The following is a 26,806-nucleotide window of genomic DNA, read 5'->3' as shown; positions in this document are numbered from 1 at the left end:
TTCCTTTCTTTAACTGTTCATCTGTAATAGTTGTTTTCATGTAATTTGTTCGTTGGAATAATAGGGATTTAAGATTTAGAAAGTATATAAAAAAAAAGGGGTGTTTAAGCTGCATAAAATGTTAAGTTTCTAGTCTAATATGTAACGGTTCTGCAAGGAGTTTTCTTATTTTTTTATTTTATTTTTTTCTGATAAAAAAGAAATTGATCTCTCGCCCAAATCAAGAAACAATCCATCGGATTCTCTGTGAAAGTTGTTCGTTTAAATGTATCCAATCGGCACTCAAACCGTCTGGTATTAAGCCTCACTGTTGTGAGCTTGGAAAGAGGATTATGTGATACCTGAAGCACTGATGTTTTAATCATGGCAGAGAATTTGGATTCTTAACTCTGATTACACGATGAAGATGTTGAAGACGTGAATAAATTGTAGGTTCTTCATCAAATGTTAATGGAAACCCTAATTTCCTTCCTAACGTACAAGGGTTGCAGGTATAGGGGCAGGTAGTGGGCAGTGAAGAGTTACAGGCGCGGGCTGAGGTGAGGGCGGGGGAGTTGCAGGGAAGAAGGTGCGCATGGAGCTGTAGATGGAGGGGTTGGCCCGTTGGGGAGATGCAAGGTGAAGGGGAGGGAGGAAACCATCGATGGTCATGGATTTGGGGTTACCCATAACAATCAAATAAAGAGCACCGAAAAGGTGAATCCAAACGATAGGAAGGTGGGAACAATCAACGGTCCTGTATTTGAGTGCAACCATACTCTTCTTTTCTTCTGGCAACCAGACACCAAGAACCCTAGGGCGCATGGAGATAACACAACATACATTGATTTGTAGGGTTTCAGAAAAAACTACATATATGTTGAGGACAAGAGATGGTATTCTTTATTTACATTCACCGTTGGTTCTCTCTGCGCCTCACGTATCTTGTTCTATCATTATATCTGGGTCTGTCCTGAGCTCTCTGGGGCACAGGTTCCACTCTCCTTTGTCTCTCTGGGGATCTCTGCACTATCTCCCCATTCACGAACAGTTCAGCTACAAATAATGAAAAATAGACATGTTAGAATGGTTAAACCCAATTGTACTGAAAAAGATTAAACCCAATTGAGATAAACAATATTGGAATGGTATCATTCATTACTCATTCAAACTAGGACTATATAACCAACTGCAATAACTTGAATAAACCCAAAATGACCAAATGCATGGGGGACAATATTAATTTGAAGGCCCTCTTTGCTGGTGAGACACAACAGGAAAGATTATTGTGGTTATATAATAAAAGTGTTTCATAGCAACTCCTTTCCACATAACAAACTCATCACCTTTAATGATCTCGATAGTTAATTTAAGAAAATTAAGTAATATTCAATGGTTATATTCTCTGGCATAGGAAAAGCAATACACAATGATGGGCACATTCATGCTTGCAGGACAAATAGTCACATGTGTGCACGTGTTTAATGCATTCAATTGAAAATAAAAATATATAGAGCCAACAAAACAACATGCATCTCGGTTTAATCTGGTAAAAAAAAAAGCATCAAATAGTGTTATCAAGGCACACAATTTGGTGATGGTCTCATCCATAATTATTTGAAGATTAAATTTCTGCCAAAAATATTAAAATGCCAAAGGATCTAATTGCCTATTAGTAGTAAAACTACCATTTCTTCATCACCTAAATCACAAAGAGAGAACATACCCCTAATCTTGACCAAAGACTAGCTTCTGATCAAACAAAGTTGATCTCTCATTTCTCAGTATGAATGTTAACATTTGGTGTAAAACTACATGTTTCCTCTCCACTGATCTGCAACTCCATTAAGTATCAGAACAGAACAGTTAGGAGAGAATTTTAATGTGAGTCCATTAGCATTCAAAGCTAGACATTGCCTTCTAAGGCTACTTGCTTTGCCAAGATGGACTGACTGTGCCCAAATTAGAATATAATATGCTTATGCACATAAGGTCATTGCCAACCAGTTTCGCACCTCATATTTACCAACCTAGTCCCCTTCTCTAACATACAACAAAACTATGGAAACAATCTAGAAGCTTTTATATTTCATAAACATCACAAACTGATTGTGTTTAATATCACACATAGAGATCAGATGATACTAAATAACTTTCTCGATTACAGCATACACTATGGTAGTAAAATAAGAATATTTATATGGCTTAGCATGCTCAGGAACATCCAGAAGCTCACGTCATACAATCATGTAAGCAATAGCATCAGAATATACCAAGTTTATGTTTCATCTCCACTGATCTGCAACTCCATTGAATACGGGAACCACAGAACAGTTAGGAGAGAAGTTTGATATAAGTCCATTAGCATTCAAAGCTTGTCATCACCCTCTTGGGGGCTGTTCAGCTTTGCCAAGATGGACTAAACGTACTCACATGTAACATGGTGTTAACCATCTATACTAAAGTTTTCCACCAACCCCCCCTTGTCAACCTGAACAAATACATTTCAACAGATGCATTCTCATCTGCAAGCTGAAAATCTAGAGAGGCACTTTGTGGACATGCAACTCCCTTAAGCTTGGAACAATTAATAGAGAGGTCCTATCAGAATAATGGCATTCAAACTGGAAATTGACCTCTACAAATTCACTTTTTCCGAGTAGAAACAAAGAAGCATTGAAACTGGTGTTTCTTAATTCCCGATACACATTAAAAACATCTCATATAATTTAGATAGAGCACTAGAAAACTAAACCTACCATTTCATATCCCCTCCGTATGTCCACCAAGTCAATCCAGAAGATGGTCAGTCTGAACACAATAAGATTCAAGCTATTCCAAGTTTCCAACATGGACAATGCATGCATGTGTGCATGTGTTTAATGCATTCAATTGAAAATAAAAATATAGAGTCAACAAAACAACGTCCATTCCGGTTCAATCTGGAAAAATGCATCATATACTTTCATCAAGGCACCACACAATCTGCCGATGGTCAAACTCACCCATAATTATTAGAAGATTAAACTTATGCCAAAAATATTAAAATTCCAAAGGACATTATTGTCTAGTAGTAGCAAACTACCATTTGTTCATCACCTAAATGAAAAAGATAGAACATACCCCTAATCTTGACCAAAGACTAGCTTCCGACCAAACAAAGTTGATCTCACATTTCTCAGTATGAATGTTTAACATTTAGAGTAAAACTGCATGTTTCATCTCCACTGATCTGTAACTCCATTAAGTATCAGAAGAACAGAACAGTTAGGAGAGAATTTTAATGTGAGTCCATTAGCATTCAAAGCTAGACATTGCCTTCTAAGGCTACTTGCTTTGCCAAGATGGACTGGCTGTACCCAAATTATAATATATAATGCACATAAAGCCATTCCCAAACAGTTTTGCACTTAATACTTACCAACCTAGTATTCAGTCCTTTACTAACACACAATTAAAACTAAGGAAATAATCCAGAAGCTGTTATATTTCATGCACTTCACATACTTATAGTGTTTAATAATATCACACACTGATCAGATAATACTAAATAACTTTCTCTAGTCCAGAATACCCTATGATAGTAAAATAAAAGGGATATTTAGACGACTTAGCTTGCTCTGGATCATCCAGAAGCTCATGTCAGACAATCAGGCAACAGAATTACCAAGTTTATGTTTCATCTCCACTGATCTGCAATTCCATTGAATACAGGAACCACAGAACAGTTTGGAGAGAAGTTCAATTTAAGTCCATTAGCATTCAAAGCTTGTCATCACCCCTCTGAGGGCTCTTCTGCTTTGCCAAGATGGACTGATCCTACCCATATGTAACATGGTGTTTCCCATCTGAACTTCATTTCTCTACCTAAGAAAGAGGTTCCATCAAAATTCTGGCATTCAAACTGGAAATTGACCTCTAAAAATAGCAATCACCAATTCAACAAATAAGACCAAATAGAAAAACTTGTGACCAGTCAGAGAAAAATAGATAGGAAATGAGGCTTGTGTATTAATCTGTGAACATTAATTTATACACGAAACATTTAAGACAGACAATACAACGCGTTAAGATCCCACACGTCTTGAAAGGCTTACCTCCATAGTCCTTGTTCTCTGCATCCACGTAAGAATCCGGAAGCACAAAGAGGACACCAGGAATACCTGTAAAGGAAAAGCAACAATTCAGAACAACACACGCTACATAGCCAACACAGATGCTTAAAATTGTGAATTATGAGGTAATCCTGCCTTCGAGCTTATTTGAGGTTTCCTCGTCAATTTCACAGCCAAAACCGAAGTATCTCTCGCATGAAACATTGTAAATCTTCTTCTTCGCTTCCTCTTCACTGGTTATCATTAAAAATAACCACAATTAGAGAGGGAAAACAAGAATTATAATTGATCCATAAAATGCTTTAAAATGTGCAGTGATAATCGAAACAATAAAATTACGGATTTGGTCCAAAAGAAGAAAAAATAAAAATTACCGAAACCCTAACACATTATTAGCTCAGTCAAAATGAATGTATACCTTCCAACAACCTTGGCCAAAGTCTGAATATAGCAATCGATCATCTGCTGCTTAGTGGCACCCTCACCACCAGGTTTATCCATGACAATGAGCCAATGCTCATAATCACAGCCAGGAAACAGAGGGGCCATTTCCGTCGGTGGCCGGTCACTGAAGTTCGACCCTGAGTTAAGCGGAGAGTACGCAGAATCTCCACCAGATCGATGCACCCTGCATCGAATAAGGTTCAAACGGCTTGCACCAGGTGCCATTACCCGAACAGAGTGCGAAAGCAAGACTGAAGATCGTCTTGCTCTGACGAAGCCAGCGAGCGGAGGAGCCCGAGCTATAGATGAAGAAGAGGAGGAAGAGAATAGAAGGCTCTTGGCGAGGAAGAGGGAGGGACGCGAATAGCCGGAGAACTGGACTGATCGAGCGAAGGCCGCAGCCATGCCGACACCTAAGAAGAGGAAACTCACAAGGGTGTTTGTCCGGGAAGTGATCACGAGGGTTTTGTAAGGGTTGAAGGGCTATTTATATTGTTTGTTTGCTCGAGTAGTGAAGGATACAGAGTCATTAGCATTTGGCTGGTATTTTATCCGCTAAAATAATCAGATGTTTGTGCGCAATTAGTATCCATGGACGGTTCTGATGGAAATGTGTCGGATTGCTAGGATCCAGCCGTTTGATCAAGTATGTAGCTGGAAGCATGCATTGAGCGGCCTAGGTCAAAATAAGGGTGTTAAATGGCTCGGTTCAATTCGGTCTAATACAATATTTTAGGTAATTAAAATCAAATCATTTAATAAACATGTTTCGGTTTAAACAGTTTTGTTTAATCTATTTAGTTTGATTTTGATTCTAAAAGGATTTATTAGGTTTTTAATTTTTCATTCTAAGATTTTTTTTTCAATTAAAATGGATGTAAATTTAACATTGAATTTGATTATTTATACATATATATACTTTTTTTAATTATAAGGTTATAGTTGTTTATATATTTTAATTTTTATTTTAAGTTTTTAATGGGATTTATTTATTTTTACATAATTATTTATTATATACTATGAATATATTAATTGATTATAAACGGTTTATCATCGGATTAAATTGTTTAACTTAAATTATCTTAATTTTGAAGTCAAAATCGAACCACTTATTAAATTGTTTATTGTTTTTATCTAGACCGCTTTAGTTTCAATTTAATTTTGTCACTTGACAAAAGCTTTTTGTTGAAAGTTCACAAGTAGGAAGATTTAGAAATTGTTAGGTAAAAAGGTGAGTACAATTTTGAAGAGGTTCTTCACGTAGGAGGTTTTCTACATACACAGACAATAGCTTGAGGCCTGAGTGTAAATGTAGTGGGCTCATATCAAAGGCATGTGGAGGCCAAGGAAGATGGATAGAGTAATAGAAACTTGGAGGGAGTGTTGAAATGATCGTAACCATATCCATTCATGGGCGCAAATAATGGACAATCCCTTATGAAGGGGTTGAAATCATCTGTAATTCCGATCTTGTACAATTCCGTGCAATACCACCTTCAGGCGGTGACACGTGTATTGATACCAATACAATGGTCCAGATCTGGTACAACTAATAACACATTAAATCAGTGAAGAGGCATTTAAATCAGATCTGGACCATTGCATTGGTATCAATACACGTGTCACCCCCTGAAGGTGGTATTTCACGGAATTGTACGATATCGGAATTGCAGACGATTTTTTTCCCTTCTGAAAGCCATGTATTTCTTTGCTTCCAAAGTTCCCATAATGAGTTGTGAAACATTCCTTCTATTGCCTCTTAGTCATACTTGGACATCGGTCCCATTGCGAAATCTAATTTGGATAGACTCTATAGACCATATTGAGTGGGAAGATGAATACTTAGTTAACACATAAGGCAAATTAACCACGCCCATTGGGCATGAGGGCACTAAAGAAGGGCATGCTCTAACCGTCTCCGGTATTCCTATAATAGGGGGCACAATTCAAAATACCATGTTTCTGTGTTGGAGGTTACCATGGACATCGATAGTGTGCTTTTTTGCAAACCTTCCAAATGAAGTTATAGAATTTTTGGGTGTAATGGTTTTCTTTGTATAAACGAGTACCAATAATTGTATGGAGTAAGATTAGTGGTTGGGTGTTGATCGATAGGTTGGATTGAACAAAGATCGGTTCAGGAATAATCTCCTAATGAGAATCCAGGTCTTCGGTTAACCACCTTAAAGTATAAAGCCCAGTGGACCTCTTTACGATTGGATTCTATCATGGGAATGTCCCACTTGTATTATATTTCAATGTTATACCTCTTACCCCATCTATATAAATGAAGCAACGACTATTGAATAATTTACATAAAGAGGGAAACAAACAAGACTGAGAAAGAGAAAACATAAAATAAGATTATATAAGAGGGAAAAGCTAAAACTTATGGAATCTTCCCAATTCGATATAGATCCTAGTATATATTAATTAGATTCATGATCGTATTGTTGATATTTTCCTTGATCCATCATATTGATCATAAAAAATATTATTTCATTGGGCACTTTCAAATATTACAAAATCTTTCATACTACTTGAGTTTGGAGCTAGAGGTGGAAAGAAGTCGGGATAGAAAAGCTCTCATACGATATGCTAACTTCATAGAGGAGAGCACTTTGGAGCAAGATTTGAAAACTTGATATCGGAAACATGATTGATCATGATTGATATCAATTTAGATCAACCAAAAATATCCCTAGTTTTACTTTTAAAATCATTTTTCGACCAATAATCGAGATCAATTAAAACGGACACCAATCCAATAGGATTCCTCTCCCCATGCTTTGGAGTTAGCAAGATCCTCATCTCCCAAAGGTCATCATTTCCCCACTAGTATATTAAAAAAAAATCCAAACAATTGTAAAATCTAGACTAAGGGGCAGTGTACTTTGTAGCATGGGAGAGAGGGAATCCAAGAGCCACTCTGGATATCTTTACCATTTCCTATAATTTAGAGTAAATATTTAAAAAATAGAAAAGTGGTGTTTTATTTCTAACATAAAATTACTAATTTATCAATCATTCAAATAAACAGGTGCAAAATTTAATTTAAAAAATTTTGGAATTTTTATTTTATTTAATTTTATATTTTAATGAACTAAGGTGTCAAAATCAAATCAAACAATTTCAAAATAAAAATCACCTCATGAAATTGAAATAGAAATCTATTAAACCATACCCCAGTTTTCACTATGTTCACAGCTCCACATTGATGTAGTGTCTAATTTGATGGGTCTGTATCTCTATTTGGTTCAATATGTTCATTATTTTCATTCATATGTGCTACGTTTGTTTGATGAATAAAAAGGTTCGGAAACTTATGAGGGAAAGTAACATCATAATGAAGAGACTTAGCATGTCCACTGTTAGTTAAAATGCGTTTTAAATGAGGTTGTGTTTTTTTACCGTTTAAAACGTGTTTTCCTGTATGCTATTATACAATACGGAAAAAAACGAAAATGACAAAAGAATCCATTTTAAACGTGTTTTAAACAGGCCGTTTTAAATGCGTATCCATTTTTTAAGGGTAAAATAAGAATTTTATTAAAAAAATTAATTAATTTATATATATATATCTATATATAACTATTAGTAAAAGTGAAGAGTGAAGACAATATGATACTTGGTTTTTGGTTTTTAACTTCCATACTATATATAAGAAAAAAAGCTCTTATTCTTATAGCCCATTGAGTAAGGAGAAGCTAAAGCTAGTAACATCTCATTTTCTTGTAACCCATTGGGCTATTTTATCTTGGGACTCCCAGAGTTTTTGGAACATTAGATGCATGTATACAAGTAATAATCTCTAAAATTGCATGAGTATACTACCGTTGTTTTGGTTTCGTTTTTTTTAAAACTACACGTTTAATACTTGTACGGTTCGTTTTCGTCCGTTTGCCGTTCTTTTTTTTTTTTTACATTTTTTTGACTATACCGTTCATAATTTTTATCTATTTAAAACCCGTACCATATATTTTTGTTTTTTTTGTCGTTCCCATTTTAACTAACAGTGAGCATGTCTTGGAAAAAGATTGGACATACGTGCTTTCATTTTGGGCAAGAAGAAAAACAAAAGGAAAGAAGTAATGCCTTAGTGTAATTGTCAATAGTTAGGGGTTGGTCTTAATAATAGAGTAAATTTCGTCCGTATGCCGTTTCTTGGTTTTTTGACATTTTTTGACTATACTGTTCATCGTTTTTATCTATTTAAAACCCGTACCATACGTTTTTTTTTTTTTTTTTTGTCCTTTCCATTTTAATTAACAGTGAGCATGTCTTGGAAAAATATTGGACATAAGTGCTTTCATATTGGGCAAGAAGAAAAACAAAAGGAAGGAAGTAATGCCGTAGTGTAATTGTCAATAGTTAGGGGTTGGTCTTAATAATAGAGTAAATCTCAGGGTTGATATTGTAATTTTCTTTTGAATCTAGACCATGAGGCTATAGGAAAGGTTATAGGCTTAGTAGAGGAATGCGACTTTCAAATCAAATCAGAGATGACAGTTGATAGATATCTCCCGCCCCGATGCGCAACTCTCGAAAAGCTTTCCAAAAAAAAATGAATAAAATATTAACACACCGAACCACCATTGAACTTGGAAGCCAGAAGGTCTTGGTGACTCAGGTCTCTCTCTCTCTCTCCCGCGTTATTTCGCTCCTTTGAAACGAGTAAACACCGGAACCGGTAATGGCGGATTCGATGAATAGCGGTCGATTTCTTTTTCTCAATCCATGGATACACCACTTGCAGAAGTTGTGTCTAGAACTCAAGTGTTCCCTATGGTATCATTTTGATTTCGTTTTTTCCTGAATTTTTGCTTAATTTTTCCATTTTAATGGGCTAATTTTTGTGCTAATTTTTTTTTCCTCTGCAGCTTGAACTTGCTGAACCGACCATTATTGATGCCATGCAATCACATATTCTGCAGGTCCTTCATCCTTTTTTTCTTTTCACGAATTTTTTGTTCATTAGGCAATTGAAATTTTACTTCTTTACGTTTTATTATTATTTGGGTCTTAATTTTGTTTCCTTCCTCAGTTCTTGCATATCTAGATCAGCAGAGTTCGGTTCAGAGTGTCCTGCCTGTAGATCACCTTTTTATGATGAAGGTTGAGTTTTGATGTCTGGCCTTTTTTCTAGTTTAGATAATGAAAATTGCTGGTGTTGTCAAATGATGCGATTGAGAATACTTGTTTGCAGATTTAAGGTTGGCTCCTCACATGGAAAATATGGTTAATATCTATAGGAGTATGGATGCCGCTTTTGGTGCTAATCTCTTGCACTGGGTACCACAGAGTCAAATTGATGCCGCCTTTGGAACCTCCGGCAACCCACAGTCATTCCCAGCATATTTACGTGCTAATGGAGAACCTGAAGTTCCTTCGCAATTTTCGGAAGTCAGAGTTAAGAAATCTAGAATACCTGATGAATCTCATGTACCAAGTAATGGTGCTGCACAGAAAAATTTAGACCAACCGATTGGGGAACAGAGAGTGCTTCAAGAGGAAGGGAATGGCATCTCATTGCAGGCTCAGCAGCTTGTAGATGAGCGAGGTGACTTGGGTGGAGCTCCAGAAGGGTATTTGAATCCGTTCACGCAAACATCCTCGGACAGATCACCATCTTTTGGTGATGGGAAGGATTCGGATGATGACAGCAGTTACCATTGTAGCCAGCAGGTATGTTATAATCAAGTTGTGGCTTTAAGGATTAATGGAGAATTTTATCCTTAATATATGGAACTACATGAATAATGAGTATATGGACTATAGTAACCAATAATTTACCCATAGTTATTGTGTTCAAATTTTTCTATACTCATAATTTTTAGTAGTTATGAACTGTCTGTTCTGTGATCTGTATGCTCTGTTTCATATTTACATGCTATTCTGTGACTGAATTGCCTGTTTTATTAGCTGATTGTGATTTTTGTTACTTTGTATTGTTTGCCAAACTGTTCTTTCTTTATGATTTATGAGATTACTGATTAATTTCTTTTATGAGATGTGCTTTTAGTACACATGTTGCTCCCAGTGGTTGAATGACATTGAGAAGTTGAAACAGATATTATTGTGAGGTGTGCTTCGTAAATCAGATGAAATGCTATATAGCATGTACCTCTCGAACAATCTGTAATCGACTAACCTGGTTCAATTCCACGATTGCTACTACAAATATTGAGGTTATTAGTAGAGCTTTTCATGAAATGAATACATGTGAGATACTCCCCTCCTCTCCCCCCCAAACCACCACACCCCCCCCCCCCCCCCCCCAAAAAAAAATATGGAAATGGGAAAAGAAATATTCTCTTTTAGGCGTGACGAGTATGTGTGGAAAGATCTAATAAAATCCAAGATGAAACTATTCATTTTGGTGGGTCCCAGTAAACCTGGAAACATGGAATCTATTGTGTTTTGGTGCTATTTTGACTACTGTGCATAGCAAAATATGCTTAATTTGTTAGGATAGTGGGAAGGAAGGATATCATTTATTAAAATGAAATAGAACAAAATGGTTATGCTTAATTTTTAGGATAGATTGCAGGAAAGATATCATTCATGAAAATGAAATAGAACAAAATGGTTGGTATTTTAGAAACGAAACTAAAAGGATGCAGAAAACAATGGAAATTGTGAACAAACAATCATGCAACGTGAATTGGTTCGAAGATTGCCTACGCCCACAGTGTGATGACCATCCACAATTCCACATCATTGTCAATGGAGAATAGGGTTACAGCCGCTCCACACGCCTTGCTCAGATTCAGAGGTTTTTTTTTTTTTTTTTTTTTTGTGGTAATCATTGTGCTGTTAAAGATCTCTCTGATGGTCTTTGCTTGCGGGCATAGGCACATTGCCAAACCAAGTAAATATGTTGTGTTTTTTGTGTTCCTTCTGCATTCATTTTCTCTTTGCTACTTAGTATCTCCGTAATAGTCTTGTCAATTTAATCTTGACAAGACAGTCAATGTTAACTACCCTCCTCTTTGTCCTGTCAAATTTGATATTCTGTTAGAATTCTTATCGTCTCTGTTGAGCAATTATAGTTATTTTGTGATACCTTTCCAGCTTTGGCTTAGTTGAGTTATGGGTGCCTTCATCATTTCCTTGCTACTCTACAGATGTGCTTAATAGAACTTGAGCTTGGCCACTTCTTAATAGTGAACTTTAGCTTTTATTTGTAGATTACATTGCTACTCTACTCAATAGCTTCCTTGATATTGCTTGTAAGAGTTTTAATCCAATATCAGTCTTCATTTTCATGCATTCATGTAATTAGTATGTGTTCAGGTATGTATTAGGGTTATATTATTTCTCAAAGCTGTGGGATTTAAATGCTTCTGCAGAGTGTTGAAAAATTCTCAGCCAAAAGCATGCTGAATAAGGAATCAGTAGATGGGTTTGTAACACAGATGGGTCGAGGACCATCAACTCAACCTGGAGAGGACCATGGTAGAGAATCAAAGAGAAAGAGAATGAAGCTGAACTATGATCCTAGAGATACTGCCACAGAAAATGGCATTCATGAGTCCCCTTTTTTTGGTTCTGAGTATGTTGTGATGTCTAAATCCAAACCGAAAAATTGTTCATCTGCTACCGTGCACCCATCAGTTAGTCCAGATTGTTCAGATTCAAAATCGACTGTGACCTGTGCATTTTGCCATTCATCAAGTTTGTCACAGGTAGTCCTTCATTTTGAATAGTGGCTTTCCTTTCCCATTGTTTCTTACAATAGATAAATTGGCTTAATGTGCCACTAAAATCTATTTTCTAATGTAAAAGGCTTGGTTCATTATTTAACAGAACCTTTATCTGTACAATTTCTCAGCACTAGTGAAGTTAAATTTTAAGTCTTTATAATACGGTTTCTTCCAGTATACTGGGCCAATGATTCATTTTGCCAATGGGAAGGAAGTAGTGGCAGACAATGTAGCACAACGCAATGTCTTGCATGTACACAGGAAGTGCATTGAATGGTAAGCCTTAATCTGTGATTCTGATTACTAAAATTACAGTTGCAATTTATTATGTCTCTATCCTAACATGTCTATTTGTATCTCTGCCAAAGTTCTAACCCCCCAGTTTAGAGACTTCTTAAAGTGTATTAAGTTGTGGAAGCTAGTGGAACATGTTGCATCTTCCCACCCTCAAAAAAAAAAACCTCAATCAGTAGCTAAACATTACTAATAACAGAGATCGGAGATTCTGGAAGGGGAATCATTGGTATAAGAATATGGGTGGCTGTTTAAGTACATGAAGGCTGGATTATGAACAATGGCGTTTAAATGATTTGGAAATTTCCAATGTCTTAGGACTCCCTAAGAATATATAAATATAGACAGTAAGTTTTCACCTAGCATACAACTTGTTCCAGTGCGACATAGCAGTCTTAAGAAAAAGCTGATCCAACTGCTTCCAGATGGATTGATTCCGTGTTTGGATGTGTGGGCAGCCAGTGCTTTCCCTATTTTCTTGCTGCACAATGGGCCCTATGTCGGTCAATGATGTTTGGATGAAATCCAGGTAGCTGGTGCTTTCTGCGGGGTGCCTGCTTAAAAAACTGGCTGAGCTATCAGAAGCTGCTGGGTGCATCAACCAAGGATGACCCATTGATGCCCAGCCACTTTTGCATTTTTGCAACCATCAAAAGCGACTTGGTCCACTTGTCCAAACATGCTATAAGCATAGAATGCAGAGAAGGTTTGAAAAGATTTGTCTATGAAGAGGGGCCATTGGATGCCTGCTGAGGGTAAGACACGTAGGTTGTGGTCTTACTAAACCAAATTGTCATAAAACAATATTTGAAGTTCATTGGGTGATTAGACTCATGTAGCGAGACATTTGGAACTGAAAATTGGTTTATTGGATGGATATCTTTTTTCTGGGTTACGAAGAGGGAAAACTTGTTAATCTATTTAGAACTTAAGACTATTTTCCTTCATTTTAGTGGTAAGATTTATGTTTTTGTTAATTTAGACAGTGGTTCTGAAGCCTTCTATGCACTTTCTAACTTCCTTAACTTATGATTTGTTCATATTCGGACCTTGGTCTGGATATGGATACTATTTGATATTACAGGACACCCCGGGTGTATTTTGTTGATGATACTGTTTATAATTTGGAGAAAGAAATTTCAAGGGGTGCAAAGATCAAGTGCAACCATTGTGGTCTGAAGGGTGCAGCTCTTGGCTGTTATGCAAAATCCTGCCGAAAGTCTTTTCATGTTCCCTGTGCAGTGCAAATTGAAGATTGCCGGTGGGATATTGTAAGCTATCTATGCTTTTTAATATTTGTATCGTGGGAAGTTTTGCTTTTAAAGATGCAGAGCTTCTTCTTCTTCTTCTTCTTCTTCTTCTTTTTATTTTTTATTTTTTTATTTTATTTTTTTATTATTCTAAAAGATTATAGTGTTTGAATTGTTTGTGCTTGTTGATTTGTCGCAGGAAAATTTTCATGTGCTTTGCCCTACCCATTCTTTAACAAAGTTTCCAAACGAAATCTCCAAGCTTGGGAAGAGAATGGGAGCTTTCCATGCTTCAGAAAATCAAATGTAAATCTCATTCTTTTCATGTGACTCACTTTGCATAAATGCTTACTCAATCTTCCATGTTGAGATTCTGGTTTCTTTTTTTCCAATGAATATTTTTAAATTTAGTGAACTGTCATTTTCTTATAAGCTTTTGGAAATATTAGCAGCAAGTTCTTTTAAACTAGTCATGAAGCTGGTACACATTGGGTCCTCCCCCTCACACGTGATTACAGCAATACGAATTAGTAATTCTTACTTAATTAAATATGCATATATTTCTTCTGTGTATGTGGTGAGCGTGGTTGGTCCCTTCTTGTGTGGTGGATGTGCTATACCATAATATGGTTGTTAATGGGAAATTTGCATGTCCATCTGTATCACTGTATCTGAACAAAATGATGGTTAAATATCACAAGTGTTGGTTTAAGTGGTTCCTTTCCTTCAATTTTTGTTTGTCCTGTCTGTAATAGTGATAGCAACAATCAGATAGCTTTGCCTCTGATTGTGACGGGGCAAGGTGTCCTCATGTGCCTATGCTTGTGTATATGTGCTTTGTGTTTATTCTTTGTTTAGTTGCCTGTAATATCTGAGATTCCTATTTCTATAATATTAGATGTCCTGTTACATGGATTTTAGCCTTGGGTCCTGGAAATGTGTTCTTATTCTGGACTATATATCCTTTTTTTGACAGAGAAAGTAGTCAACATATCAAATCCGGGGAAATGTTGGCTGGAAATCCTCGAGGATGGGTTCTGTGTGGATCTTCACTCTCCGTTACAGAGAAGGTAAGTTGCAGATAGAGTTAGTGTCTGGGTTTATGAAGGTTTGCCGTCTAGTTAATTTTTTTGGAATCCAGACAAACCCAATCATTTGGTCGAAAAGCCTAGGGCCTAGGCACAGGTTTTGGGTTGATGAGATATTTCCATTATGTTACCTAAAGCTAAAGCAACAAGGTGTTTGCTGCACCATTTGTCAAGCTGTTTGTTGGATCTGGTTATCTCAATGCAGCCTCTTACATGGGCCTGTGATGAGGGTTTTGCATTTTGGGTCAGCACTGTATTACATAAAAGACCGTGGTTTGCATCTCTGAATGCATGTCTAAAGCTTCTTATAGTTTGGTTGAATCCTGTTGACTCATCATGGTCCACTTTTCTTGGTTGACCTTCAGTTCTCTAAAGGCACTGATATGTTTCAGCAGGAATAGATTATCTAACTTATTCATTTGGTTACTATTGTGCAGAATATTTTGGGCAAGTTCGAAAAACTGACTGGTGCTAGTATCTCCAAGGTTTGGCAGCCAAATGTCACCCATGTCATTGCAGCCACAGATGATATGGGTGCTTGCAGCAGGACAATAAAAGTCCTTATGGCCATCTTGCATGGGAGATGGGTCTTAAAAATTGACTGTGAGCTTGTCTTTTCATTCTCTGGAATTGTCTGTTATGTTCCTTAGTCTTGTTACTTCCTTCAAGTGTCTGGTTCATTTATTATGAACTTATGATATAGTAACGTGAAGTTGTGATACAATTGTTTGTAATTTTGGCCCTGGATTTGGTTCAAGTTTATGTTGCATGGACATTCCATTTCCCATTTGTATGCTCAAATGCTTCCATTTTGTGCTTTACATTTTCATATGGTCAATGTGTGGATTCTTCTTCCATCAGAAGATTTCAGAACAGTTTTAGTGGATATGTGCTCATGCTCACAAATAATGGAGTGTGTGGCATCTTAGGTTTTGTGTCTCTGATTTTTTAGGTAAAAAAAAAAAAAAAAAAAGTTGGAGTTTTTCTTTTTTTATGGCAAAAGTGACTATATGCTGTATGTTTCAGATTGTCATTATGTTGCCGTGTTGATTTCCCTAGAGTTTCTTGTTTTCTTGTTTAGTTTTTCCCTTCAGTTGCTCCTAGACAATAGCTTGCGTGGAAGCTTTATGATAATCCGGTTGTTGTGATGGCCCGAAAAATGGTCGTTGCCTCATTGAACATTTGAATGAATTTTAGATGAAATTATATGAATTTTTGATCTAATGTTCCAATTTTTCAGTCCTGAATTTGGTCTTTCTTGGATGTTCCCTCTTGTGGATTTACATTGGGCCTAGTTCAATGCCTGATTTTTCACACATGCACACACATCTTGGGTTTTGATTGCGTTGGGGTTGGATGTATTTTCATGGCAGAACTGAATAATGCATTCTGTCTGATAGTACTATGTTGTTGTGTTGATTTCTTTACGAATGTTTTGCTTCCTTCGTTTAATTTTCCACTTGAATTTCTCCTGGCAGGGATAAAAGCTTGCTTGGAAGCTTTGGAACTTTTGTCTGAAGAGCCTTATGAAGTTCAGCGTGACATTTATGGCTGTTGTGATGGCCCCAAAAATGGCAGACTTAGGATATTAGAGAAGGTAGTCCTCCCTCAATGCACACATGGAAATGCACTTGAAAACTCACTGACACCCTCAATTTAATTGCTTGCACACATTGCACTGTGAAATATGGATGTTTATGGTTGCCTGAGTCCTAGTGATCTTCGCACTTTTAGGCACCACGGCTATTGACTGGCCTCAGCTTCTACTTCTTTGGTGATTTTGTGCCATCATACAAGGCATGCCTTGAGGATTTAGTGTTGGCTGCTGGGGGTACTCTTCTTACAAACAAGGCCATGTTGCTTCCACAAGATAGTAAACACACAACTCTCTCAACGTTCATTGTTTACCACCGTGATCTCCTGGAAAATTGCACTTCAGTGCAGGAGTATATGGGTGTAGATTCAAAGAAGCAAAAGATTTTGCTGCTGAATTCGGATGTCGGGTCATTGGCCATACATGGCTTTTAGAATCGATAGCTGCTTGTAAGATTCAGCCACCTACTTTCTAATTTGTTAGATTCGAGAGCTGTTCTTTTGGCTTATGTATAGAAGCGTGCTGTTAACTTCTCAAGTTAAGGGCAAGTAAATCTTCCACTGCCCTCATTTTGATCATTCTTTTTGTTACACTAAATCTTGATACATCCTAAGGTGGCTTTCCCTTTAATGGTTATCAGATGCTTATTACTGGTTGTGTAATATATCCCTATATATATTTTATTATTTTAGCTAATGACGGGTATCTAGGCCTTCGGCTTGAGTAGTCCTACGGGCTCATATTGACCCCACAATCGCATGGACTGGGTCATATCGGGGTTGAATGAGAACTATTCAACTTTCAGTGAAAGTAGTGAAGAGCACTAAACACCCCGTGTGAGTGGCCTAAGGTGTGCTGAGTGAGCATTGATTTTATAAATTTTATTGAGTTTTAAAGGAATACGTCAATCATAAAACATTCTAGATGCACCCTCTACGTTATCCACCAACCACCTTACTCTAATTATTTGTTGCCATCTTTGACTCTGGCGACTTCAATTAGCAAGGGCCTTACGCTAGTGACTCTTTTTCTTTATAATTGTCGTGATTTATATTATTTTTATTTTAATGTTTAGCAATTTTAAACGATTCTTAACAAAGTTTTGAATATTAGTTTTACCAAGTGAGTCTTAGACGATGAACAAGAACAACGACAACAATGCGTTATCTTAAATTAATGGGATTGACCATATGGATCCAAGAGAGGACAAGGAAAAGGGAAAGTGAAGTTTATAGGAAACAAAATACTAAGGAGGCACAACTAATGGGGTCTGCTACCTCCATCAGTCTTTGACAAATGACTCACATAAGAAAAAAACAAAAGGGAGGGGTTTCCTACAAGGGAGCATGGCTTGCACCAAGATCCTCTTCAACACCCTAATGCATCCAATGTGTATTAGACAATTGAGTGGACCTGGGTGTATGCTTGGGTTCTTATAATTCTTGTGTCGATGTAGAGGTCAATAGGAGCACATGTGGAAGCATCTACAATGATGGATTTTCGTTTTTCATGAGGTGAGGCAGTCATTTTTCTCTTCTCGATATTTAGATGCAAAGGCCACATCGCCTGGTAAATTTTTTTCCACTTGATACAGGATTGGTTATCAGTACCAAACAACACCGATCCAATACCGATACTTGAAACTATAGAACAATATTACCCTTTCTAATAAACCGTTCCACCGATACAGAATCGGCTGTATCCAATAACCGTTTTTACAGTATTATAAAAGCATAACGACATTGGACGCTCTCCGGCGTAAACATTCCCAAAGCCCAAAGGCATAAAAGGTAGTGAGAGCGAAAAACGCGCGCAGTTCAAAAGTCACGATCTGATCCAAATCCAATGGACGATTTTTAATAAAAAAATCCATTCTTGATGATTATGAACCGTCCACGTGATTGTACCTTTCAAATCACAATTAATGTTGCTGGTCTCTCCCGTTGCTGGAGCCGCATCATAGAACTCTCGAAAAGCCAAAGCATCTTCAGAACCGCCATTTCCCCTCCAATCAAAATTTGGGTTCCCGAGCTTTCAATCTCTGTTAGCATTTAAGAAGCCATTTAAGAAGCCATGGAAGGTTTCGTCCTTCTCTTTATATCTCTCGCTCGCGTGCTTTTGCTCCTTCGAAACCAGTAATGACGGATTCGGTGAATAGCGGTCGCTTTTTTTTCCTCAATCCATGGTTGCTTCACTTGCAGAAGATGTGTCTAGAACTAAAGTGTCCCCTATGGTATCAGTTCGATTTCGTTTCTTCCTGGATTTTGCTTGACCTAATTTCATATTTTTATGTTTGTCTGTGTGAGAATTGGACTAATATATAATCGGTGATGTTTGCGATTTTCTGTAGTTCTTTCATTTTCCATTTTAATGGACTTATTTTGAGCCATATTTTTTCGCTGCAGCTTGAACTTACTGAACCGACCATTATTGATACCTTGCAATCACATATTATGCAGGTCCTTCATCTTTCTCCCCCCCTCTCTTTTTCAGAAGTTGTTTGGTTGCAATTTCATTTATTTTTAAGTTATATTTTTATATGGGTCTTAATTTTGTTTCCTTCTCCAGTTCTTGCATTCCTAGATCAACAGAGTTCGGTTCCAAGTGTCCGGTCTGTATATCACCTTTTGTTGATAAAGGTAGAGTTAATGTCTGGTTTTTTCTAGTTGAGAAAATGAATTTTGCAGTCATTGACAAGTGATGCGAGTGAGAATGCTTGTTTGTAGATTTAAGACCGGCTCCTCACATGGAACGTATGGTTCATATCTATAAGAGCATGGATGCCGCCTTTGGCTCTAATCGCTTGCATTGGGTACCTCAAAATCAAATTGATGCGGCTGGTAGTGTCATGTTCAATCTTATGGTGATTCTCTCTGTTACAGTCTATTTGAACTTTAAGTTGGTAATTTTATTGGGACTTTGTTCTGTGTTTTGCGTTTGATCCTTGTAGATTTTGGAAGGACATTGGATCAATACCCAATTACGTTTACTACTGTTATTGATGATATTTTGAGGAAGGAATCGATTGACAACATGCGAAAGGGAACCTCCAGCAACCCAAAGTCATCCTCGGCATCTTTTACATGCTAATGGAGGAGCTTAAGTTCCTTCGCAACATTCGGAAATAAAGTTGAGAAATCTGGAATGCCTGATGAATCTCATGTACATTTTAATGTTGGTGCACCGGAAAATTTAGAGCAAATGGTTGGGAAACAGAGGGCACCTAATGAGGAAGTAAGCTATGGCAACATTTGGTTTGCCTCTAGAACTGCAGAGGACTTGTGGGAGATGTACAAAAATAGGAAAGTGTCTCTGGGAAGTTATGTGGATCTCAACGACATCATGGCTTTTGGAATCAAAGAAATGCTTGATGCCTTAGGATGGAGAAACATTATATCTAGTAATGAAAAATGCTATCGTCAGTTGGTTTGAATGTTTTACTGTAACATGAATGTAATGTATGAAGAGGATCAAGAGGAATATATCACATCTTATGTTAAAGGGAAGAAGATTAGATTTAATTCCTCTAAGTTAGGCTCTATCCTTGGAATTTCAAATGATGGTGATCACATATTTTTCTATCCCAAGGATGAGATTAGCTCTGTTGCAGATAAGAGTGAAGTATATGAGAGCATCTGTAAAAATTATGAGGATGAGAACCGTGTTAAACAGACGAGTCTTAAGAATACCCAACGAATATTGAGTATAATTGTGGGGTATAATATTCTTCCTAGAAGTGGACATAGAGATGATGTCCTGCCTCTACAAGCCTTTATTGTATACTGTTTAACAGTGGGTAAAAAAAATAAATCTTCCCTACATTGTTCTGAGATACATGATCTCTGGTGGATGCACGAATGCTAAAGGATCTCTACCATTTGGAAAATTAATTACCAAAATTCTGAAGCATTTTAAGGTTAATCTAGAGGATGAGTTGGTGGCTGAGGATTTTAAGCCCATTGATAAGGCTACTCTCTCTGGAATGAAGATTCCCACCATTGTGCCAGTGAAGAAGAGCAACTAGAAGTGTTTCAAGATTCTCTTTTGAGGGATGAAGAGCCAGCTGACATGCCTTAAGGAACTGATGTTAAGGACAGACCTCTCACCAGGAGAGAGGTTCAGGAATTTTCCAACAGAATGATCACAAACCTTGTAGGTATAAGAGCTGAAATCAGAGAATCTAACCTGAGTATGATGGAGCAGTTATGGCAGATGTCCAGCCACATCTTTTTAGCTTTTTGTGTTATGTTTGTATTAGTCTCTTTTCTTTTAGTTCATGTAAATCTTGACTTGGTCCATATGTTTCTTTTCTGACTGTAAGTCTTTTAGTTATAAAAGTTGTTCAGTTCAGCTCCTGGCAGGGATAAAAGCTTGCTTGGAAGCTTTGCAGCTTTTGGCTGAAGAGCCTTATGAAGTTCAGCGTGACATCATGGCTGTTGTGATGACCCAAAAATGGCAGGCTTAGGATGTTGGAAAATGCAAATGCACTTAAAACCCACTTACACCCTCAATTTAATTGCTTGCACACATTGCACTGTGAAATATGGATGCCTATGGTTGGCTGAGGTTTAGTGATCTCCGCAATTATTGTTTAGTCACCAAGAATATTGACTGGCCTCAACTTCTACTTCGTTGGTGATTTTGTTCCATCATACAAGGAATGCCTTGAGTATTTAGTGTTGGCTGCTGGGGTACCATTTTTACGAACAGGGGCATGTTGACTCCTACAATATAGTAAACATGCGACTTCCTCAACGTTCATTGTTTACGACTGTGATTTCTTGGAAAATTTCACTTCAGTGGAGTGTAGATTCAAAGAAGTAGAAGATTTTGCTGCCGAATTTGGATGTCGGGTCATTGGCCATATGTGGCCTTTAGAATCAATACTGCTTGTAAGATTCTATCTCCTACTTGCTAATTTGTTAGATTCGAGAACTCTGCTTTTGTCTTGTGTAATGAAGCGTGGTTTTAACTTCAGAAATGAAGGGGAAGTAATCTTCCACTGCTCGATATTTGATCTTCCTTTTGTGAATACACTAAACCTTTATATATCATAAGTTGGCTTCTTTTACTGGTTACCAGATACTATAAATTATATTCATGAGTTGATCTAGGCTTCTCTGCACACTGCACAGGATTCGTTTTAAACATCTTTAGAAACCATCAATAGAATCATTCTTTGTAATGGTGGAGCATACACAGATTTTACTTGTCTTGGATTAGAAACCATTGTTGCATAAATTCTCCTTTCAATTGTGATGGAGTTGAACATGCTTATGGTGCTTTAGGCATTCACCTTCAATCCAGTATAAATGTCATTACAGGTGGATTGGCTTTATATGCTGGAGATGGTGAATAAATTTTTAAGCAGGTTAACATATGGGTTGGAGGGTGAATTTGTTGCTGTGTATGAATTGAGGCGTTTGGAAAAAGCTACCTTGCTGTCATATTTACAACTGCATAGTTCCTCTTTGTCAATGGCAGAGGGGGAGAAATATATTAAAGAAAGTAATAGGGGAAAAACACTATGGATAAGCTATATTGGTGAGCTTGGTTTAATGAAAAGGAGAGAGGGGGGAGGGGGGAGGGTGGGAGAAAATTTGTTTTCTCGAATATATGGATTGCATGTCACCCTAGAGTTTAAATGATCACATCTTTTGCATCTCTCCAAAGCTTATTATGTCTCCCCCCTGACATATTTATTTGCATCTCTTTCAAAGTTCCAACGAGCACTTTACCTCTTTGGCTTTATGCACATTGGGTCCTATGTGGGTCGATCAGTTGATGATGCTTGGATGTCCAGGTAACTGGGATTTGGCTCGTCTCCAATTCTTGATCCATCAATTCTTGTCCAATTCTCCTCCAATGCATGACACATGTACAATTATAATCCAATGTTTGTGGATGCTAGGGTTATTCAAACCCCTTTTGTCCCCTCAAATAACCATTTGTATCCGGATCTGACCAAAATTATATCATGAGTTGCTGCAGGCACATGTTTCTATCCGAACATCTGGGAAGAAGTCATTAATAGGAGCATTTTTCGTAATGGTAGAACATACACAGGTTTTACTTGTCTAGGACCAGAAACCATTGTTGCATATATTCTCCTTCCAATTGTATTGGTGTTGAACATGATTATGGTGCTTTTATGCATTCACCTTCTGACGCTGGAAATAAGTTTTGGGTTGTATTCTATACATTTTTTTTTTCTTTCTTACTTTTTATTTGTAATAGGTCATTTTAATGAGCCTAAAATATTGGAAGGAGGAATGAATACTGAATTTCCTTTATTAGTTAGTTTAATTGAAGTTATTTTTCTTTATTATATTTGATATTAAAGTGTTGTCGTTGGGTTGGAAGCCTGGAATAGGTCAACCTCGGTATGACCCACTCCATGCAGTCGTGGGGTTAGTATGGACCTGCGGGACTAGTCAAGCCGAAGGCCTGGATACCCATGGTTTAAAAAAAAAAGAAAAAAAAAAAAGTCAGAGAGAGTTTGCCTTTTTTTAGGTCTTTCCCATTTTGAGTTTGAGTTGTTTTTGAGGGCCACATCCTTGTACCCGAATTTGAATAATGAATTTGTTGTATTTACTTCTGTGGTGATTTAAAATGCTCCCTGCTGGTGGTGATTCAGTAGGCTCACTTGGTTATAATTCTAGGAACCCTTGGTGGGAATTCCAAGGTTGAATATTAATGCTGATTCTGACCCTACCTATCAGATGGTCATTACTAATCATATCTCTTTTCTTTTAGGGTAATTTACAGCGCCACCCCCTAAAGAATGCCATTATTATAGAGACACCCCCTCTATTTCACCAAATTATACACAGACCCCCTACCGTTAGTTGCTGTTACGGAATATACCTAATATGCTGATGTCAGTTATTATATAAATTTTAAATACCAAAATGCCCTTGCTAAAAAGGTGAAATACCTAATAATAAATCCCCAACCACAATAGGAAAAAACCCATCCCCAAATCGATAACCCGAAAACCACCGGCGCCTCCTCCGCCACTGTTATTTAACAACGCAACGCCGTCTTCACCGACGGGCCTGAACCGACTATGAACTGATCCATTAGTTCCCTCTCCACAGTACCAAATCTGGTCAGTATCTCTTCGGTGACTCCTAACTGAGTATTCATAGTTCTCGGTGGAGTTGTGAGTGAGTGAGCAACATGGGTTGTGAGAGAACGGGAGAGTAAGAATAGGAGAGCGAAGCAGCTATGAAGTCGTCAAAGCTCGCATTTCGTGTATAGACAGTATAGTTGTTCGATGGAGCCAATGATTGAGTGCTACTGGCTGGTTTGGGAGGAGCAGGAGGATCCATTCAGTGAAGATGTGAGCGACAGGGACACATCTGGAAGTGCAAAAGAGAGATTAAGTCTCCACCTTCACCTTCTCCCTCTTCTCTCTTTTGATTTCTTTGTTGAGCTCTTGCTTCGTTCCTTCTTCTGTAGCCTTAACCCCATTTAGTTGCAGAATTCTCGCTCTACCAATCTTTCCTCTTCGTTCGGATTCTCCGAAATCACTTCCTTCCCATTGTTATACCTGTCTTTGTCCAATGCTCTTAATAGACTCTTCCCTGAAATATTTTTTTCTTGGAAACCCATTTTGGAATTATCGCAGAGATAGCTCAGGGTAAGCTCCTGTGATCCCAGATTCCCAATTCTTTTGAACGGAACCAATCAATACCCAACTCTGATTCGTGCAAAAAGCGCCGCTACCCTTTTTAAAATAGCCAATTTTCCCATCGGGGCTCTCTCGATTTTGCACGAAAACATGTTTTCTGAGCTTATTTGTTGTAGAGCCTTCAATTGCGTGAAAAAAACCATTCGAGAGATCGGTATTCGAAACCATGGTTGGTCAGAGCGAGAGAGTCACAAGCAGCTCTCTCCTCCCCCATAAGAACAGAGAGAGAGAGAGAATTTGTTGGAGTAGGTTCCCCTTTCGTCCAATTCTTCTACTACTCTTTCAACATCAAAAATTGATCCTGTTTCGTTTTGAGCTAATCTTTTTTCACCTCTCCATTGGTTGCCTGCAAGAGAAGACTGCAACAGGTGAAGGTGGGTGGAGGTACAGGTGATGAGAAAACATGTCTTCTTAAGGGTAAAATAGTCATTTTAATTTCTCACTTAACCGTGACTGACGGTAAGGGGTCTGTGTATAATTTGATGAAATAGAGGGGGTGTCTCTATAATAATGACATTCTTTAGGGGGTGGCGTTGTAAATTATCCTAATATTTATAGCTTTTTTTCTCCCTAAATGAAAAATTTGTAGCTTTTTTTTTTTATCACTTCAACCAAACCCCAAAAGTCAAAACTCTGTGTATACACCCTCCCGCTCCAGTCCGCCACCCAACCCCCACTTCCCCCCTTTTTATTTTAATAAACATGTCTTTTTTCCCAGTCATTTGGCTATGCTTTTGAGTTTGGATTTAATATATATGGGTCCCACAGATTTTGACATCAAAAGACTTGTGTGGGGGGGACTATGTGGTTGCAACTTGCATGGGGTGGTTTCATTTGGTCAGGAGCTTTCCGGGCCCCCACTATGGGACAAAAGCTTAAGCTTTATTTTATAAAAAGCGTACTCTAACCAGTTAGAGGATGACTCTTCCATCCTTCATTACCTGTTGTTTTCATCTTGAAGAACAACTAAAATTAAATAAATAAATAAATAATCACAACTACTTACATTCTCAACAGTTAACCAAAGAGGTTATCCCATTGTAATCCATCTGAATTGTTGATCTAATTCTAGATGAATCTTAATTGACAATTTACCTACTGGATAAGATTAGCTATAGATTGATCCAAACCATTTAAATATTTAGATCAAACTAGTATTGATTGAGATTGATCTCGAATTCTGATTGGATCCGATACTGATCTCATTTGAGATTGATCCCAAATCATAGGTAGCATGGAATAATTTTGATCCTCCTAAGGGTCATGCCAGGAATGAATGTATAGGCCTCATTATTTAATGCAATCTGGGAAAGTGGGTCCAAGTCCTTGCATGAATCCCACGTGTCTAGAAAAAGGCTAAAGACTGACAGAGAAAACTATAGAAATAACTGTTGGTCCCACCCAACTCCCAAAGTTTGAAAACGGAAGGAAGAGAAGTTGCAGAGGTGTGGGTTTGGAGTTCCAAGGTATTGGTCTGGGTGATTGGGCAGAGTGTTTGAGTTGGTTGTAATTCCGGCGGACAAAAGAGGCTTTCGAAAATTCCAAACTCCCAAACGGTTCAAACTCCAAAGTCTTCCTAACATCGAAACTACGAACTAATACCAAAACGAGCAAGCCATGTGCCTTTCTGAAAACGTCTCGCGTGTTTTACGGCAATTTTAACCCAAAATAAAAGAGATAACACTCCACCTTGTACGGATTTGTTGGAAACATGAAGCATCTACCCAAAACTATGTTGGGATGGCTAGGATTGAGTGTAGAAGCGCTTATACCTATAGTCTGTGGACCTGTTACATTCACCGTCCGATTGGTCTTTATCTGCCGTTTGATCGACCCACCCGACGGTAGAGAAAAACTTTTGCCTCGAGCGTGGGTTGCGTGATTCCTACGTTCAGATATAAGAGCCGTGAAATTATATGTTCTTATTAGCCCTCATGTTAATGGAAGATATGATATGCAAAAACATGATAACTGTATTAAATTTATTTATGAGATTGGTGAGGTGTCTTCATTAGGTATCAAAGGGATTGAGAGATTGATGAGAATGTATAAAAGCTCTAATTTCACATCATTTAGAAAGAGATTATTAGGTTAGTTGATAATCTCTAGTTTAGTCTCTTTAATATAATACAATACTTTATGGTTATCCAAATGATTAGGACGAATTGAGAATTGTATAGATAATGGAGATTCTTAAGAAAAAAAGAAAAAGAAAAAAAGACAAAATATCTTTTACTCACAAATAGAAATTTTTAAAATATTAATTAAAGAGTGTTTCATTTTGTTAAGAGAGAGAGAGAATTCTACTTCACCAATCAAAAGTGGTTTGAAAAAATCGATAACCAAATAGTTTTTTCCTTGTAAGATGAAGTGTTTGGAATACCCTCCAACCATGGTTTTAAGTATCTCCGATACCGATACGATACCCTCCGATACGTATTTTAAATTTAATCGATCGATACGATACACATCGATACGATACATGAAATTTTTAAAATCCTTTTGTATCGATAAATATCCTACAATACATACCGATATGCATCAATACACCACCAATACACATCGATACGATACGATATGCCTCGATACGACTATGAAAATTATAAAATTGAGGTAAAATGTACGTTTCGGTAGGTATTG

At 37.4% G+C, this 26,806-nt stretch overlaps 2 protein-coding genes and 1 pseudogene across 2 annotated transcripts; 2 read left to right on the top strand and 1 right to left on the bottom strand.

Annotated features, from left to right (window-relative positions):
* Positions 1 to 805: 805 nt before the first annotated feature.
* LOC122092009 (multiple organellar RNA editing factor 2, chloroplastic-like) lies at positions 806 to 5,024 on the bottom strand. Its single transcript, XM_042662285.1, has 4 exons — positions 4,513 to 5,024; positions 4,230 to 4,327; positions 4,077 to 4,142; positions 806 to 1,035 (listed from the first exon to the last, which is right to left on the bottom strand). The coding sequence occupies exons 1-4, from the start codon at positions 4,941 to 4,943 to the stop codon at positions 893 to 895; spliced, it is 738 nt and encodes a 245-aa protein (XP_042518219.1). The 5' UTR covers positions 4,944 to 5,024; the 3' UTR covers positions 806 to 892.
* Positions 5,025 to 9,169: 4,145 nt separating this feature from the next.
* On the top strand, positions 9,170 to 17,128 carry LOC122092008 (annotated as a pseudogene).
* Positions 17,129 to 18,443: 1,315 nt separating this feature from the next.
* Positions 18,444 to 21,480, top strand: LOC122092007 (BRCA1-associated RING domain protein 1-like). The gene is made up of 5 exons (XM_042662284.1): positions 18,444 to 18,703; positions 18,876 to 18,929; positions 19,039 to 19,109; positions 19,197 to 19,310; positions 19,421 to 21,480. Exons 1-5 carry the CDS (start codon positions 18,609 to 18,611, stop codon positions 19,558 to 19,560), a joined length of 474 nt encoding a protein of 157 aa, XP_042518218.1. The 5' UTR covers positions 18,444 to 18,608; the 3' UTR covers positions 19,561 to 21,480.
* Positions 21,481 to 26,806: the final 5,326 nt, after the last annotated feature.

This window comes from Macadamia integrifolia, chromosome 10 (assembly GCF_013358625.1).
Source record: "Macadamia integrifolia cultivar HAES 741 chromosome 10, SCU_Mint_v3, whole genome shotgun sequence".
Lineage (NCBI taxonomy): Eukaryota > Viridiplantae > Streptophyta > Magnoliopsida > Proteales > Proteaceae > Macadamia > Macadamia integrifolia.
Note: the sequence above shows the minus strand (reverse complement) of the source record. Positions and strands in the feature narration are given on the sequence as shown.

Bases quoted from the DNA above. Each gene is read 5' to 3' on its own strand.
- LOC122092009 (XM_042662285.1), bottom strand. From the start codon at position 4,943: ATGGCTGCGGCCTTCGCTCGATCAGTCCAGTTCTCCGGCTATTCGCGT. The intron at 4,328-4,512 runs GTATACATTCAT...AATGATAACCAG, and splicing joins TTGGCCAAGGTTGTTGGAAG to TGAAGAGGAAGCGAAGAAGA. The intron at 1,036-4,076 runs GTAAGCCTTTCA...CATTATTTGTAG, and splicing joins AGAGAACAAGGACTATGGAG to CTGAACTGTTCGTGAATGGG.
- LOC122092007 (XM_042662284.1), top strand. From the start codon at position 18,609: ATGACGGATTCGGTGAATAGCGGTCGCTTTTTTTTCCTCAATCCATGG. The intron at 18,704-18,875 runs GTATCAGTTCGA...TTTTCGCTGCAG, and splicing joins GAACTAAAGTGTCCCCTATG to CTTGAACTTACTGAACCGAC. The intron at 19,110-19,196 runs GTAGAGTTAATG...GCTTGTTTGTAG, and splicing joins ATCACCTTTTGTTGATAAAG to ATTTAAGACCGGCTCCTCAC.